Source organism: Physeter macrocephalus, chromosome 8 (assembly GCF_002837175.3).
Source record: "Physeter macrocephalus isolate SW-GA chromosome 8, ASM283717v5, whole genome shotgun sequence".
NCBI lineage: Eukaryota > Metazoa > Chordata > Mammalia > Artiodactyla > Physeteridae > Physeter > Physeter macrocephalus.
The window spans coordinates 28,360,353-28,378,901 of NC_041221.1; the positions used below are offsets into that span (position 1 = coordinate 28,360,353).

The 18,549-nt window shown below is 45.9% G+C and overlaps 2 protein-coding genes across 5 annotated transcripts in view; one reads left to right on the top strand and one right to left on the bottom strand.

Moving 5' to 3' along the window:
• OTULIN (OTU deubiquitinase with linear linkage specificity) overlaps window positions 1-18,549 on the top strand; it is an 84,418-nt gene that overhangs the window by 45,847 nt on the left and 20,022 nt on the right. The gene's annotated exons all lie outside the window — the stretch shown is intronic.
• The window catches only part of ANKH (ANKH inorganic pyrophosphate transport regulator), a 155,290-nt gene continuing 137,830 nt past the window's right edge, over window positions 1,090-18,549 (bottom strand). Inside the window, exons 9-12 of one of the 2 annotated variants that reach the window (XM_007102335.4) lie at window positions 5,141-5,270; window positions 3,344-3,467; window positions 2,646-2,745; window positions 1,090-2,231 (exon numbers count right to left, since the gene is read on the bottom strand). In XM_007102335.4, the coding sequence (XP_007102397.1) occupies window positions 2,118-2,231; window positions 2,646-2,745; window positions 3,344-3,467; window positions 5,141-5,270 (468 nt within the window). In that variant the 3' untranslated portion in view covers window positions 1,090-2,117. The remainder of the gene's footprint in view (window positions 2,232-2,645; window positions 2,746-3,343; window positions 3,468-5,140; window positions 5,271-18,549) is intronic. The other variant, XM_007102336.4, reaches the window with a different exon arrangement.

Sequence of the window (18,549 nt, forward strand, 5' to 3'; positions counted from 1 at the left end):
GCACATGGCTGGAGGAGAAAGGTTTTGGACACACGCGCCCTGCACAATCGCAGCCCCGTCATCGTGGCCTGGGTCGGGGCTTGTTTCCTGTTTTCTGAAACTAACAAAACACCCTGGCCCGTGACTCTTTATCACCGAAGGTGTCTCTGAGGTTGTAATGCTGTGTTCTAATCGCATAATGAAGAGCCTAGCTGGTCTTCCCCGATTTGGAGGGAAAGAATTTGCTTTTTCAATGTACTCTTTAAGCTCCAACCCCACAAGCATGAAATACTAGTCACACATGTTAAAAAATACTGCTGTTTAATTTTCTAGTCATGTACTTTAAAAAAGCCGATACAGTTAGATTTTTTCCCCATCTTCTCAGATCTGCCCCTGAAACCACCCCAAAGCGACGCATCTTAATTCTCAGCGGAAAACCCGCTCAGAGGAAGCACATGAGGATTTGTCCCCCAGGGGTCACTGGGTGTCCAGACATGTGAACGAACCCTGTGATGTTCATGGCTGACTCCGAGCCTTTACATTCTTTTTTTCTATGAGGAACAATATGATTACACGGCACTGAAAGCAATAAACGCAAAAGGCTTGACTTCTTCTTTCTTTTCTGCCCTTCTAGCATATATTTCCATTCCCACTATTGTCTACATCAGCTGACCCATTTACACCCCTGTTGCTCATAATGAAAAATAGTTCTCTTGTCATTTACTGACCCTTACATTTATATACAAACGACAGACTGTAAAACTGCTGCAAACAAGACACACTGTTCATCGATACAATACGTTTCAACTGCAGGTATGTTGAGCACACGAGCTATCACCGTATTGTATTAGAGACATTTTATTGAAAATGCGAAAATAGGAAATGTATCATAGCCTAAAATAAATTACATAACATATACAGTATATATTTATATCTTTAAAATAGTTTTGTGTTTAGGTTCTTTCAGTCTAGGAATTTTGACTAAATCAAGAATTTAGCGAACCGTGTCCATAATTTTTTTAAAGAAAAAACCCGCTTTCCAAAACTTAGAAAAATATACTGCACTAAATGGATTTCAAATGTGTCATTTCAGGGAATATCACATAGTGACTTTGCTATCGTTTATAAAATGTCTTGCTTTCTTGTGTGGTGTGAGAGGGGAGTACAGAAGTACACTCGGAATTACCTGTGCCGCACGGTTAGGACTAAGAACGGCGGGACCAGGTCATAAATCTACTTCCAAAGTGATGATACAGCAACCTGGCATTAGAATGCTAGATTATGACTTAAAGCTTCAGTTCACTTTAAAAACTAAAACGTAAAGTTAGAATGCTCCGTCCGTTTCCCTTGCTCTAGTGCCATCTTCAGGAAAGGTGAGTGGAAAAACAAGCCTTCAGGGAAAGTCATGCCCAAGGCCGCGGCAACCGGGAGATGCGCTTCGGGACACCTTTAACAAGGCAGCTCACGTATATGTACGGGACAGGGCCTGAAAGTGAGCGCGCGCTCAAACCTAGGAGGAGGCGAGGTGAAGTGCTATCGTTTGCATGTGTCAGTTTCTGTCCCCAAGGCCCCTCACACCTTCCCACGGGAGATTCTTTCCGTCCGTCCACCTGTCAGCGCGTTCACACGTCGCATCCACGGTGCCGTGCCTCTGAGCCACATCTCTTGACACAGTCACGTTACTGGGAAGCCGACCAAAGAAAGCCGAGTTGTCACCTGTTGGTTCTCAAGAGCGACGCAAGGGGCCAGGGTCAGTCTGGGGCCTGCCGGGCGGTGGCGTCTGAGGGGCGTTGGACGGCGCAGCCGCGGGCCTTTGGTTCCGAGGGGAGACTGTCCGAGGGGGTGCGGAGGCGACGTGGGCTACGAGGCAGCCACGTCTTCGGGGTTCTCACGGAGCGGGGCATGAAGTCAGTCGTTTGGTTCGTTTCCACAAAGCAACGGCGAGACCGCTGTGCAGGTCCTCACGTCAGCGTGGGCGTGCCCAGTATATGCCGGAGTGGCCGTGAAAGCGTGAGCTCAAGGCCCCTTTCATTACCCAAAGGAAAACCAAAGACGAAAGCGGAACAAATCACGACGGGAGGGCAGATGACGCGGAGGTGTCATCTGGGCCGTCCCTGCAGCGCCCGGGCGTCCGCGCCTCATTCGCGCTCCTCCTGCAGCTCCACGGCGTCCGGGCCCTCCTCGGCGGGAGGTATGTCCGTCATGGCCGAGTCCTCCCCCTCGGCGGCCGACTCGTTTTCCATCTTCTTTTTCTAGGCCAAAGCAGACTCATCAGCGTGGGGCTGGGGCAGGGCGGCCGCGCGGCAGAGCCAAGAGCAGGGGGCGGCCACGGGGCCTCAGGGGACCCCTCGCCGCGGACCGGGATCTCGTTTATGGCTGGGGCGAGCTCGCCGTCCTTACAGCGGGGTCGCTCGGGAGCGGCCTGCGTGCCCGGCTGTCGTGTTAAGCGTTCGGGGCGCGGGTGGGGGGTGGGCGGGCCCTACCTCCCCGCCGGCCCGTCAGCTGATGGAGACCTGCCTCTGCCCGAGGGCGCCGCTCCCCTGCAGCCCTTGCCCGCGGGGGCTGTGCCCTCCCCTCCCCTCCACGGCCTATGCGGACCCTGCAGACTCTGTCTCCTACGCCCGGGGAGTGCCGGGCAGGCGCGCCGTCCTGTCGCCATCTCTCACCTGCTTCCGATAGACGTAGCACGCTGCTATGGCGACCATGGTGGATTCTCCCACAAACCCCGCGAGGAGGGAGCCCACGCCCAGGGTGGCTCCGTGTACCCTGGGTTTGAGAACACAGAGGCCGTCTGTCTGGTAAAGCCCCGCCGAGGCACAGAGCCAAAACCCCGCCCAAACCCGGGAAAGGTACAGACAACGGGGGGCCGGACGACCGCGTTCGAGGTCTGCTGGTTAGGGCTGCAGCTAGTAAACGGGCCACCTGCGGGGGGAGGGGCCTGCAGCTCCGGGTCTCAGCTCAGCACCTCCTGGGGGAGGGGCACGGCCCCCGCTTGGGAGCCCGCGGCATCCCGGCCGACCTCTCTGCACCGTGCGGTTTCCCGAGCCGTGGGACGGAGCATGCGCCTTCCCCAAGGGGCCGGGAGCCCCTGCGGACCAGGGCGACACCCTGGCTCCCCTGTGTGTCCGCCCTCCCGTGCCTGCCACGCCGTGATAGCGGCTCGGTGCGCTTTGTGTATGGGCCCGACCCCGAAAGTACTCTTCTAGAATGGACCTCGACAGCCTCCCACCCGAACCCAGGCACCCCTCGGCACGTCTAACTCTAGACGCGCCTGGGGGTTTCCCAGGGAAGAGCGGATGTGACCTTCTGCACGGAGCGTGAGCGTGGCAGCAGGACCTGCAGCCGCAGGCCCCCGACAACGTACCCCAGGGAGGGCAGGACCACGAGGCTGGTGATGAGCACGACGATCCGCAGCGCGGAGCTGGGGGCCAGGACGAACGTCTTCTTCAGGGTCATCAGCCACCCGGTGAGATGGGCCCTCACGGTGACTGAGGGGAGAGCCGAGGACTCGTCAGCAATGCCCCGCTTCCCCCACCCTGCTGCTTCTAACGCCCGAGAGCGCCCCGCGGCGCACGCAGGGCCCCTGGGCGGCTGCGTGGGGCCCAGGCCTTGCTGCCGTTGCCCTGCGCTGGGCACCTCGTCTTCCCGCCAGGCCCCTGGTCCCCGCCTCCGGGCCTGGGGGAGCCCCGTGCCCGCCTCGGCTCCCTCACCTCACAGCCTTGGTGTCCAGAGAGGGGGGTGTGGGCAGCCCCTTTCGCCGCCGCGAGCGCCATCCCTGGGGCCTGGGGCTGCTGCCGGTCCCTCCACGCCCGCCCCTGCCCCGCCCCCCCCCCCCCCCCCCGCGCCTCAAGCTCTGATCGCGCCTGTCTAGAAAACTCAGAGAGAAGCGGCAACTCGGTGGTGATCCAGCTTGACTCTGGGAGGAGAGGATCTGGACCAGAAGCTGGGTTTGCCAGCCCGCAGGCTGGGGGAGGTGCGGAGGACGGAGGTGGGGGTGAAGTAGAGGGACGGGTATCACTTCCCTGTTTCCTCCCCAGCATCCTGACCACTGGCCCGCGGCTGGCTCCCGCGTTTTCGTAAAGGCCTCACGACGTGTTCCCTGTACCCCGTCTCCCCGCCCTGACTTGTGAGCTTCCGGAGGGCAGGCAGGGCACCGGCCCCAGGGCCAGGTAGGGGCTCCAAGGCCAGCGCGTCAAGGATTGACGGGCTGCTTTGGGGCACAGCATCCCATGTGGGCGGCAGCAGGCATAGGCCTATCGAGGGGGAGGAAGTGCTCACTCCTGGGGTGAAAGCTCGTGTCCAGGGTACCTCTGGAGGAAGAATCTGCAGTCTTCCCGGTCTGACGCCATGCTCCGCCCACCCCAGGTGGAAGCACTGAATTTATGAGACATAGACGCTCACTTGTGTTTGGCCAAGGGAAAGGGTGAGGCCGCACGGGCGGGGTGCTAACCTGATTGGCCCGAACCCAGCAGGTGGCAAAGACAGGCGGGGCCGGCTGTCTGCACGCCTGTGGTCTGACAGGCGAGGAAAGACGAAAGGCGAGTCCCACCCCAGTCCTAGCTCTGGGACCTCCAGCCCCCGCTCAAGGGCACCAAAGCTTGGCTCGCCCGGTGACCCCCACCCCACCCCCAAGGACCACAGGGTACCCCAACAGTCTCCAGGAATGCTTGGCCTCTCAGAGCAGGGGCAGCTCGTGGCCTGACTCGGGAACAAACACAGGGTGGCAGGTGTGCCATCAGCCCCGGCTTCGACTAGCTCCACGGCCCATTTCTGGCCTCAGCTTTGACTCTGGATTCTTCTTTTCTCCAGCAGTCCTTCCTTTTAGAGTCTCAATACAGGCATGGATTTGTGTAACCATCACCACAGTGAAGACACAGAACTGTTCTACTGCCCCCGGAACTTCTCATGCTATCCCTTTGGGCTCTTTTTACTGAGTTTGCAACCACTGTCCTTTAAGAAACAAATGACGCCTGTTTGACTTGTTTCTCAAACTTTCAACTGACTGGATAATGTCTTTGCATCTTTTTAAGCCACTGTGAAATTTAAAAACTTTAAAAAAACATTTTTTTGGCGGGGGGACAGGACTGCAAACGTTTGCCAACAAAGAAGACTGAATCAGGCATGAGGGTAAATAGGAATTTTTCTTTCATTCTCTGTTTACCTGGAACCGGGAAGAAGGAGAAGATTCGCAAGGGAACAACGCAGAGTTCTGCGAAGGCAAAGTCCACACCAATGATGTCTATCAAAATTTTCTCGGAAACATTGGGGGTCCAGAACATCACAAAACAGAGCTGCGGGGGAAAAAAGGCAGGAAGCAAGGTTGTTAGAAAAAGGTGTACATGAGTGAAATGAGAAGGCAGGTATCACGTGATCCCCGAGGAGCTAGGAAAGAGGGTGAACCTGCCCGATCTGGGGGCTGGCACATGGGTCCTCGAGCTGCCTCCGCCTTGCTCTGTTCTCACCTGACAACACAGGCCCTGGCCCATTCGCCACACCTGCCCCAGAGGGAGGCTGGCAGCGGGGCCCATGTGACAGGCAGGCATCTGAGCGGGTAGCCGGGCCAGTGTGGAAGGCTTACCTAGGCTGCTGGACAGCTCAGTTCAGGGTGAGCATGCTTATTAATGTAATTTTTACATTAATTTTAACCAAATAATAAAAAGTGACCTGAAAGCATTTGGATGCAGGCAGAATTGCACTGAACCAGATCTGGGAGTAGGAGAAAAGGCGAGGGCAGGTTGGGAGAAGAGCTATTGCGGGGACCAGTTCTTAGAGACCTGACTTTTTAAGCTTTGTGTGTGTGTAACCGATTGAAAAGCTGAATTTAAAAATGTAACGCTATAATTTTGGAAGAGAATGTTAGAAAAATGCCAGTTGCATAAAATACTTCTCTCCCTTTCTTAAGAGGCAAGTGATTCTTCTCTAAAATGAAAGTGAATGCATTATAAAATGAATTGCGTTCGTGTAAAAACAGAACACTGAAGTTTTAGACTGTAACAGCCTTTCGGCTTTGGGTAAATTAAGTTTCATGGAATTAGGCTGGTCCTATTTACTATGTCATGTTGAAATATGTTAAAAAAATACCTCGGAGGGTCTGTTATAAATACGCTTCACTTTTATAAATGCAATGGAACTTTTATTCTATCTTGCATTTTTCAGCATCTGGGAAGAATATCCCATTTGATTTTCAAAGATGACAGATGTACTATCATTTAACCCTACTGCCTGATGCACGTACTTACACCGCATCTTTGACATGAAGGGAAAAATACTTCCGAAGATCTAGCAACGCGGGGCTCGGAGGCTTTATTACCTAGTGTCCCGGACAAGCAGCCCTGCCATCTTTTCTCACTGCAAAGCTGCCAGCCTGAAATGGTGAGCTGTCACTCACGCCTACGGCCCAGGCATAGTGGCGATTTCGTGATACGTTCACAACGACACTGAGCACAGCACTGGGACACGGTTCATTTTCTTGACAAGTAGATTGATCACCCCTCCCTTCAAATATTTTCCACAGCAGTAAAGCTGTAAAGAATTAAGTGAGCACTGCCCCAACTCTGGACTTGATTGTGCGTCAGGACTGATGGAGGATAAGCTCTCCTGGGTTTCCTCTCTGGCTGGAGGGAGCTCTCTAGGCTGCGTGCTGCTAAAAAAAAACCCTTAAGCTTCCAGGAAAACCATTGGCAGGCTTTACTTAGTTTATAGCCAGTGATTATCTGAATGTGAGATAATGCCTCCTGTTGCAATCTCTCTGTGCCTTGCAAAATCACTGGGAAGTGCCTTTTAAATGACAAAAAACCAAGGAAAAAGGAGCGTGTAATTGCATGTCACAGAGGAAAGTGCAAGCAGGCACCGGTGGCAAAGGTCAGCCCTCCCTCTGGCTTCTCTGCACAGATAATGGTCACCTGGAGGCTTTCCACTGCCCTGGAGGAGAAAGTCAGTAACCTTTGGAGGAGTCCAACCTGAGGGCGCAAGATAGCAAGTGCATCCAAATTACCGGAGACACTGACATAAATATCGAGTAACCAGGGCGGGTGACTGCAGTTCTGGTGACTTGAAAGCAAAACAGTAAGACATGGTGGATCTCTAACAGAGCTTCCCAGGAGGGAGGCTTGCTATGTCATTTCTAAAAGTCTACAGTATGATTTAACTTGACACCACTAAGCCCCTCTGTTCTCCATCTGGTATCTGTCTGTGCCAAAGACACCCTACAGGCCCCTATCAAGGCCACGTGCCACCGAGGTGCTTCTTCTCAAGTTTTCAGCCCCACGCACCCACAGCCTAGATTGGGTGTTTCTAGATCGGTGTAACTGAATGCTCTCAGTCTAGTCTGGGGCTTCAGCAATCACAGGTTTAAAGGGAAGCAATGCCACATGGATCGACACTTCCTTTCTTTTTCTCCCTGAAGTCTCTGAATTTGAGCCTTTGCCTTTGCTATACTTCCAGTATGAAAATGCTCCTTACCTTCCAGCAAGTTCTTTAAAACAAAGTGACTTACTTCCAGCATTGCCCAGAAAGAAATACATGCAACTCAGAAGTAGGTTTGGTGTTGGTTAAAAGCTGCAATCCCTATATGCAGATCAAATTTTTCCAAGAAACATCTTGACCCCTAGCATCATAACCAGATGAGATTTAACCAGTCTGTTTCAGAAAACAAGAAGCTCTAGAAGCTAATGTAACAAAGAATATTTCAGGAAAAGTGTCTTTCTGATGAGTTCACCCAGAGTAGTCTTGACTTAGAACATGCCCTCCTAGTTGACCAGGACATGCCGTGCCGTGTTCCTCAAATATTTGCAGAGCCTAATGACGTTGACTTTTCCAAACCAGAACGCAAACCTAATAAACTACTGACAGTGAACATGATTTGTTCCTGGGGGTAGCTGCAGGGTTGGGTTTTCTGCTGCTGAGCTTGCTGTCAACATTATCTCATTAGGAAGCAGCCAGCAAAGCACAACAGCCCACTCCATGCCCGGATCTTGGTTCTTCTATTTATTCTCCAGTAAAAGGAACCAGGGGTCCTTGGAGAGATGGCTCACTCTAGGACTAGGGTGGGAAATATACAAGACGATCAGCTTGGAACAATACATCGAAGGACACAGGAGTCCAGAAGAGAGAGCTCCCACTGGCAAAGCTGGAGGAATCTGAGCAACAAAAAGTGATGTAGTACTGAATTATGAGCCACAGCACAGAGTAAATACCCATGAGTCTATACTGATATATATAAACAAATAGGGACAAATCTCCAGCGCAGAATTACAAGTAATTTCTGTAGAATACTCCCCGCTTAGGGACGTGGAGGCATATCTCCCCACTCCTGGAGTGTGGGCTGATCATAGTAACTTCCTTCCAAAGAAGGACAAGATGGAAAGGGGGGGAAAAAACCTTCACGGTGGAGAAACCTGGCAAACATAATGGGCCAGGTGATCAAGGTAACATCATCAGTGATGTCATGTTGATAGCATGTTCTCTTGAGGAGATGTGATGAGAATGGTCCTTTAACTATGTGGTTTTCCTCCCGAAAGCCCATATGCCCAGTCTAACCATGAGAAAAACCCCAGACAAAACCAAATTGAGCGACATTCTACATAGTGCCTCACCACTCAAGGCCACAAAGACAAGCAAAGTCTGAGAAACTCTCACAAACCAGAGGAGGCTAAGGAGACAAGATGACGAACTGTAACGTGGTAGCATGGATGCGATCCTAGAACAGAGGAGGGACATGAGGAAAACGCTCATGAAATCTGAATGAACTGTGGAGTTTAGGTCACAATAACGTCCTGGGGTTGGTTCCTTATTTGTGAGAAATGTACCACAGCAGAGTAAGATGGAGTGTGGGGTGAAGGGTCCGTGCTATCTTCACAACGCTTCTGTAAATCTAAAATAATTCTAAAACAAAAAGGTTTAAAAAAAAAAAAAAAAAAAAAGAAGACCCATGACCCACTCCTTCTTTATTTGACAGACTGTGACTCTTTTTCTGAGATCCAGGCACTGACCATGAAATTTTTACTTTGAATTTTGAGATACTTATTTGTTGTTTTTCTTTTTCTTTCTTTCTTTTTTTTTTTTTTTTTTAAAATCAGTGACTTGTTTGCTTGCATCATTTTAATCCATTTCTTGGGAAGATTCGGCATCTATGTCTATGACAACAATGACGGAGATATTAAAATAGCAAACACTATATAGCACTTCTTATGGGCCGGGAACTGGAAGAAATGCTTTGTACATACTAAATCATTTCATCTTTACCTTCCTATGAGAGCTGTACTACTACTACCCACTTTACAGATGAAGAGACCAGGCACATAAAGTTTTCTTCACTTGCTCAAGATCACACAGCTAGCAAGTGGCCCAAACAGGACCCCTGCCTCTCTGGTTAAGCCCCCAAACATGTGATTAGCGTGTCAGTGTTGTGGGCATGATTCCCAGAGTAATTTTCAGGACAGGATCACTGCCACCTACCATCACAGACAAATTTACAAGTGTACACGATGATGAATACACACTGATTCATTCACAACATTTATCTGCCCCGATGCAGCTGGAGAATACCCGAGCTCCCCTGTGTATCTTTGTGGGGATAGAGGTATGGGTCTTATACCTGCAGCAGATCACAGTTTCCAGGTTGGGAGAGACAAGCGTGGTTTCTACAGTCTCAGATCCTCATGCATCCCTCTAGGGGTCTCCCCATTTGAATCCCTACCCTAGATACTGATGAAAACAGAATCCACTTGAACTATTTACATAGTTTTTTAAAGTTTAGGTAAATGAGAGTATCATGTTATTTAATACATTTATTAATAACATTACTCCATCTATTCTATTTACCCAGTGCATTATTTACCTATCTATTCTAGATGAATTTTTGTTTGTTCTTCTTTCTCTAGTTCCTTTAGGTGTAAGGTTAGATTGTTTGAGATTCTTCTTGTTTCTTGAGGTAGGATTGTATTGCTATAAACGTCCCTTAGAACTGCTTTTGCTGCAACCCATAGGTTTTGGATCGTTGTGTTTTCGTTGTCATTTGTCTTTAGGTATTTTATTTATTTATTTATTTATTTTATTATTATTATTATATAGGAATCAATACATGTTGTTTTTCCCATAGCCAAGATTTTCAGGTCTGGTAATCAAGGGATGGATATGGGAGTGGGTCCTTTCACAATTACCCTTAGTGACCCTTAGTGAAATTTTGCTTCCTATCCCTTTAGTTTTGGGCTAAACCCATTGACTCCTTAGTTCCCAAGGCAGAATGCTTCCACCAGGGGATTCAACAAATCCATTAAGCTGGAAGTTGAAGCTGCCACCTGGCCATTTGGCTTCAAGTCACTGAGCCAATAGGCAAAAAGGAGATTACTGTCCTGACACCTGATTATCAAGAGGAAATTAAGTTGCTACGGCACAATGGGTCAGAGAAGAGTATATCTAGAATCAGAGTTCCTCTGGGCTGTGTATTAGTATTCCCATAACCTGTGATAAAAGTTAATGGAAAGCTACAACAGAACAGTAAACTATTAATGTTCAAACCCTTCATGCACAAAGTTTGGAGACTCATCTAAGAAGGAACTATGACCAACTTAGGAAAAATTAGGGATATAGAATAAACAGTGGAAGAAAGAAGTTAGAAATACCAGTAATCACATGGTCAGTTGCAGAAATAAGGAATGTAGTAGTGATAAATCCATTCTTGCTTTTATATAAATGTACTGATATACAGAAGATATAGATATATTTAACCAGTTTTTCTACTATCTAACATAAGATGTATTCATAGTGATTAACCTCACATCTCAATATTTAAGTTTTAGGCTATCAGAGTGGGAGTGTGACTCAGAAGAGGAATGAAAGTCACCGAAAGGTGGATAAAGCGACATAGGAGATTTTTCATATGTCCTTTCTGGAGGAGAGGTTGTACATTTTCAAACAATTGTTCTATGTTAGGTAGAAGCATGATTTTGTTGTTGTCTTTATTCAAACGTTAAATATGCTTGAAGAGGAATGTATAGTTGAAAAGGAATGAACTGTGCTGGATTATGCTGTATTGACTTGGTTAATCTGGGAAATACATTTCCTAGAATTCCCTTTTCTATGTGGTTCCAAGTGAGAGCCAACCAAGGAACTTGCCTGAGATCTGGAAGATAGAAAGGAAACAGTGTCCATTACTCCCAGAAGGAGTCACGTTGGATAAATGGTGATGAACAAGCATGGGAGAGCCTGGGAGGTTACAGCTTTTCCCAACTCTCCTCTACTCTGCCTCCTGCTCTTCTTCCTATTGGTTGGCCTTGTTGACCAACAGCAGTGATAGGCCTCTTACCAGATGCTTGAGGGTGGAACCACAGAGGTGGTAGCTCCACAAAGGCAACAGGTTCCTAGACCTTTCCACAAGCTTCCTTTTTGTGGTCCAGTGGCTTCTCAGATATTCCTGCTCTGACCTGCCTACCATTCCAATGCTTCAGAAGGTATAGTTTGTGACTTATTTTCTATTCCTCCAACTCCCCTCCAACCTTTACTTCTGCTGTTATGTGAGGTCTAATTCCTGTAATAAAGCCCTTATCTCATATTCATAGTGACTCCACTTCCCTGACTGGCAGATTCATTGACTACCTAAAATCCTCCACAAATAATTTTCATTATGTCCAACATCTAATGCCCTGACCATCTCTGTTCTCATAGTAGCCCTATAAGTTCTCATATGAGAAGGATATGAAAGCATTTTACTTTTTCTTGAGACTGGTTACAAGGAGAAGGGCAAGGAATGCATTTTCTGTTATCAAAATTTCACACAACTTTGGATTTTTCATGTTAAGTTACTAGGCACTGGAAGGATAGACATTTAATGTTTTATTGCAGACCAGAGTTAGGAGTGCCAAAGACCTCCCTTAATCCACTTAACGATTACTACAAGTCAAAAATAAGGTAGTATTAGTGACACTAACTGTTCTTTATGGAATGTGTATTGTTATGACATATTCTTTAATGTCGGATTTTTATTTTTGAGTATCAGGCACTGCCCCCCACCCCCTCCAATAATACCAATACCCTTGGCCTTAGAGGAGAGTGAGTTTGTGTATCAGTGCTACTTAATCTCCTGGGGGTACAACTGGAAAGGACACCAAGTCATGAACAGCATGACTAGAGTCATCTTTGAAAGACAGTAAAAACGCTTTCAAAAACCCAAATAAATTCTTGGTTGGTCAAGTGCTCATTTCTACTCAGAGTGTGGGTTAGGGGGAATCGAGTACTTTCCCCAAGCGCTTCTTGGAATTACATTTCATACTGTTTGATAGAATCTACAAGAGCTGCATTTGTCATGGTCCCAGCAAGAAACATATGGCACATGAGTAATGGAGAGTTTAATGAAGAGACTGTTTACAGAGCCCAGGGCAGGGTTAAAGGAAACCAGTGAGGCTTGGTGAAGCATCCCTGGGCTGGCAACAGTGGAGAACAAGGGCCCAAAGGAGCAAGAGGAATGAGTGGTTTCAGGAACTTGAATTGGTGGAGGAAGCTGGGGAGAGGGCCTGAGACGAGTCACTGCCAACCCACAGCCCTACAGAGAGGTCTGGGGAATAAATACCTTTGCTTCAATGTCTTCTACCCTCCAGTCTCTGCCAGGACCTCCCACTTCCAAACACAATCATAAGCAAGAGGTCAAGGACCTCCCGTTGATGCTGTCCATAAAGATCAGCTGCCTATCAGGTAGAGCGGGGATCTAGGGGCAAATAGGATGTCCACACAGGCTATTGCATCCAGATTTATAGGGGAGAAAACTAGTCTTATCCCAGACGTAACCACCATGCTATTACATGTTATTAGAGACATCTTGCATGAACGTGCCTGAAAGGGCACTCTTCACTCAAATAGGGTGCAGTTAAGCTCTATCTGTTACTATCTTGCTAACCTTGATGTGCAAATATTCATTCAGGTGGAAACCACTTGGCTTGAATGCTTTGAAGTTTTTTTTTGTCTTTAAGAGCTATGATGACATAGATTTTTAATTTAGCTGCCGTGCATCAAAAAAACTTTTTGAACTGTTTTGGGACCCCTACAATTTGGGGCAGCCCAGAGAACAGGAATTTTATCGTTAGGAAAATAGAGGAGCACAAAACCCATCAATGATGCCTTCACAATGACACCTGCTACTCATAAGTGAATTTAATTGGATATTACCTCTTCCTCATTCACCATTGGAGTTTTCATTGAATGTCACTGCATTCCAAATAGTAAGTGATTCTAATAAGCAAAACAATTCAAACCATTTTGACCAGATAAATGGCATACGATCACAAAGAGTCTGTGGACTGACTTGTGCTGAGAATTAACAAGGGTTTCCCTATGATGGTGGGACACACAGCAGCCAGGCTTCATCTCCCTGCCCATCTGCTGGCGACTGCAGGCTGGGATTTCCTGAGGCAAAAAGCAGAAGCCTTGGATTCTGTCACTAGAAACGGTAGGCCATGGCTCTATCATTAAACCTCTGGAGTAATTTCTTTACCCTTGATGAAACTACTTGCCCTCTGATGTCAGGTTTTAGCATCTTCTATCCATTTCCTCTTTCTCCTACTTCTTGCCTCTGAATATGATTCTTACGCTCAGGGCCAGCACTATCTTTTTGCATCTTCACAGCTTTATTTAATCAATGATTATAATCAGAGAATCCTGGTGAAGGGCAATTATTTCAAGATTTCTACCAAGGTCTCTTAATACAGAGGAAAGTGAATTTCCGGAATTAGGGAGAATCTTGGGAAGGAGGAGATGATAGGTGCACCCCATTGTAAACAGGAAATTCATATGAAGATTCATATTTTATCAATAAAATTTGTATGGATTTTTCTTTCTGTTATGATATCATGAAACATAAAATAGTTTCTGTTAAGTCTGAAAGAATTGCAGTTGCATGAAGATGTGACAATTTTTCTGTGGCCTCACATACCCCAGCACACCACTGTGGAACGTAATCTGAGAAGCACAGGTTTTTACCTATTAACTTTGCAAAAATTAAAACACACCCGCACACGTGCAACTCCCAGGGTTATGAGGTATTGACTGGTGGGAAACAAACTTTCTGGGAGGAAGTTTATCAAGACCAAATCAAACATTCATCTACTTTGTAACTAATAAGGATCTACTGTATAGTACAGGGAACTCTACTCAATACTCTGTAATGGGCTATGTGGGAAAAAAAAAATCTAAAAAAGAGTGGATACATGTATATGTATAACAGATTCACTTTGCTTTATACCTGAAACTAACATTGTAAATCAACTATACTCCAATAAAAATTAAAACATTCATCTACTTTAACCCAGCAATTCAACATTAAGAATTCGTTCTAGGAAAATAATCACGGATGTGTACAAATGTAGAGCTACCAACAAAGTGTTTGCAGAGACAACTTAGAAGACTGAAAAATCAGAAAGAACATAGGTGTCCAACAGTAGTAAATCTGTTGAATAAATTATAGCATATCTAAATACGGGCTACGCTACTAGGTGTCTGTCGGCTGATTACCCAGCACCCATTTCCCCTTTCCGCTTACTAACAATATCAGATTTCATTTGGGTATTCTTCCTACCTACACCGGCACCTGCGCATATACAGTTTTCCTTTGAACAGTGTAGTGATTACTTCACCGACACCCCTAGTTCAGTAAAACTGAACTACTAGTAGTCTGTCAACCAGAAGCCTTACTGATAAAAGTCAATTAACACATATTTTGTATATTACATGTACTATATACTGTATTCTTACAATAAAGCAAACTAAAGAATGCTTTTAAGAAAATCATAAGGAAGAGAAAACACATTTACAAGAACTGTACTGTATTTATCAATATCGTAAGCTTTTGTCATCTCTTTACAAGATGGATAGTCGGTACCTACATCAATATTGTCTCATACAAAAGACAGTCAATATCACACATATTACTAACACTAGGTATCAAAAATGAAAAAATAATGTGAAAAACTTGTATTTACAGATATAACGATTCATGCATTGATAACGAAGAAACAGCAACATGATTGCTTTATAGTAGCTTACTGTAATCGATACAATTGGCTTCACGGTGGCCTAGCCTATATGCCAATGACTACATAATTATAACATTTTTTATGGTATACAGTATTACAGCCATTCATAATATCATATTGGAAACATGTCAGATTAAAACAAACAAACGAAGAGAGCTATGCAGTTGCGTCAACTGTTACTAAATCAGGTTTACCTTGCCCAATGCACCGCAAGCCAGAACGCTGAGACACCAAGGTTTGCAGCAAAGAGAGGGGTGTGTGGCGGTTATTCGCAAGATAGCAAGCCAAGAGGTAGAAGGACAAATCACCTTCTCCGAAGGCAAGGGAGCTCGGGGTATTTATGGGGAAACGAAAAAAGCAGCAGGCTGGGCTGAGGCATGGGGCACTTGGAGGGTGCGCGGACGGTGATTGGAAAAAGGTGCGGTAGTCATGGTTCTGCGCAGGCGTAACCAGGCTACAGGCCTCTGCAGGCTGCAAAGGTCACTCGCGCATGCCCAGTTGAAGGGTCGGCGGTCTTAAACCAGCTCAGCTCCAAACGGATGCAGCTGACTTCAAGTTCCTAGAAAACAACCAGGGCAAACATCTTATTGTTTAGGCGATGTGCCGCTACGAGGACATGCAAGTGTTAAAACTACCTTGATTAGTGAAGGCAGATGAAGTGGATTTAACCCTCAGTTTCACAATGACAAGAGAGGCATACTGTATGATAATGTAATTCTTCAAAAACAAAGTTATAAAACAGTAAGAAAAGTAACACATTATTAATTTTATGTTAAGTATCACTCATGACTATGTTAGGATAGACTAGTATCTACATATATTGTATGCATTCATGACATACATACCTTTTTCTTAATTTTCTCTATATTTCCAGGCTACAGGGCTCGTCTGCAAGTTTTTTCAAACTGTCGCAAACCTCCAAAAAATTTACCCATATATTTTTTGAAAAGAAAAATACGCATATAAGGGGACTTGTGCAATTCCAACCTGTGTTGTTCAAGGCTCAACTGTACTTCAAGAAATGAGCAAACCCTCAGCTTAAGAAATAAACCGTGATTGCTTTAAGGCCATGAGACTATGCCTCTGTTACTGGGTCAGGGAAAGAGACCCAAACCAATCAGTACCAGGCATTCCGTACAGGGCCTCCTCCTAGGATTGCCTTTATCTCTATTTTATGCTTTTTTCAATTTGGGAGGTTAGAAGGCCTAACCACTGCATGTTCAAGGCTCCTTGAGACCAGGTTTCTCCCATGAAGTTCTCCCAGCTGAATATACTCCTGTGAGATTTGGAAGCTGGAAGGAAGGTGGCCCCTTCTTTCTATGCTAATATGGACAGACATGGGTGCTGGCAGCTTCTCTGAACCTGTTTCTTCATCTGTAAAGCAGGGGTAACATCAGGTACCTTGCATGAAAGCACGGTAGATGCCCTTACACCTTCTTTTTCAATATTTCTTTCCTGGACGTTGTAACAGCAGCATCACTTGATTGAAGGGGTTTGAGAATTCTTGGATACAGATAGCTTTCTTTTTTCAAGCTTTATTATGCCCAGAATCAGGAGCCTGGCTAAGAAGAAGGTGGGTCTTGGCATTCAGGTCAGAGGAGATCTGCTCAGACCCGTGTTATCCACCCCATGAATATAGCTTCTTTATGAACACAGCCTGCACCTGCCTGACAAATTTCCTGACAATAGAGATTCGATTTTCCCACAAGAGAAACTGAATAGGGACTCGGGGGACCTGAGATTTGTTCTTGGCTATGAAACTTTCTGTAACCTTGACCAACTACATTTACCTCTCAGGACCCCTCAGTTTCCTTATCAGAAGAAAGTTTTAGAAAAGGTGTTCCCTAAAGCCCCTTCCAATTTGAGAAGTTCCATGTATCAGCGAGACAAAATGGTTGGAAGTTTTTATGCAAACTCAATGTTTATGTAGCCATAGGTCAGCCTTGAAATATTTTTATTTCATATACATCTTGTTAAACATGGCTTTTAATAAATTTTCCCTCAGGTACAAAGCATAAAAAATAACAATTAAAGTGTACTGCACAGAATAGCAATATCCAGGGCATATTATAAATCGACCCCTATGAAAATTGCTGATAGTTCATCTTATTTGATCCACAAATCAGCAATTTTATATGGCCCAATCTACTAAAATCATTAAAATGCAAAATTTTTTAATGTGTTGTGTTTGGAACATCAGCAGATTAGGAAAAAGCTGAGAATTTCATGTTTTCCTCTGACTTTACACATTGATGCCACAATCTTTAGGGTTATTTTCCTTTTTGATGGGGGATGGTGGAAGAGAATGATACTACCATATTTCAATTTCTGTAAAAGACCAAAAGCTATCTGAACTCCCTCTTTGTCCTCTAGCCACAAAGCTCTGCCAGTTCATTCTCCCTGCACAGCAGGGTCTAAAAGTGCTCACCCTGCGCTCTGTGATTTCCCATCCTGCCTTGGTTCCTGGGCATTTTCGGGTGGCAGTCACTTCAGGATATGGGACACCATCAGTCACTTGTTTGCTTCCATCCTTTTAATCCATTTCTTGGGCAGATTCGGTATAGAATCTGTGTCTATGCCAACGATCATGGGGACAGTAAAATAGCAAACACTATACAGCAGTTGTTATGGGCCGGGAACCGGAAGAAAAGCTTTGTACATACTAAATCATTTCATCTACTTCCTATGAGAGCTGTACTATTACTACCCACTTTACAGATGAAGAGACCAAGCACATAAAGTTTTCTTCACTTGCTCAAGATCACACAGCTAGCAAGTGGCCCAAATAGGACCCTTGCCTCTCTGGTTAAACCCCCAAACACGTGATTAGCGTGTCAGTGTTGTGGGCGTGATTCCAGAGTAATTTTCAGGACAGGATCACTGCCACCTACCATCACAGACAAATTTACAAGTGTACACGATGATGAATACACACTGATTCATTCACAACATTTATCTGCCCCGATGCAGCTGGAGAATACCCGAGCTCCCCTGTGTATCTTTGTGGGGATAGAGGTATGGGTCTTATACCTGCAGCAGATCACAGTTTCCAGGTTGGGAGAGACAAGCGTGGTTTCTACAGTCTCAGATCCTCATGCATCCCTCTAGGGGTCTCCCCATTTGAATCCCTACCCTAGATACTGATGAAAACAGAATCCACTTGAACTATTTACATAGTTTTTTAAAGTTTAGGTAAATGAGAGTATCATGTTATTTAATACATTTATTAATAACATTACTCCATCTATTCTATTTACCCAGTGCATTATTTACCTATCTATTCTAGATGAATTTTTGTTTGTTCTTCTTTCTCTAGTTCCTTTAGGTGTAAGGTTAGATTGTTTGAGATTCTTCTTGTTTCTTGAGGTAGGATTGTATTGCTATAAACGTCCCTTAGAACTGCTTTTGCTGCAACCCATAGGTTTTGGATCGTTGTGTTTTCGTTGTCATTTGTCTTTAGGTATTTTATTTATTTATTTATTTATTTTATTATTATTATTATTTTTTTTGCGGTACGCGGGCCTCTCACTGTTGTGGCCTCTCCCGTTGT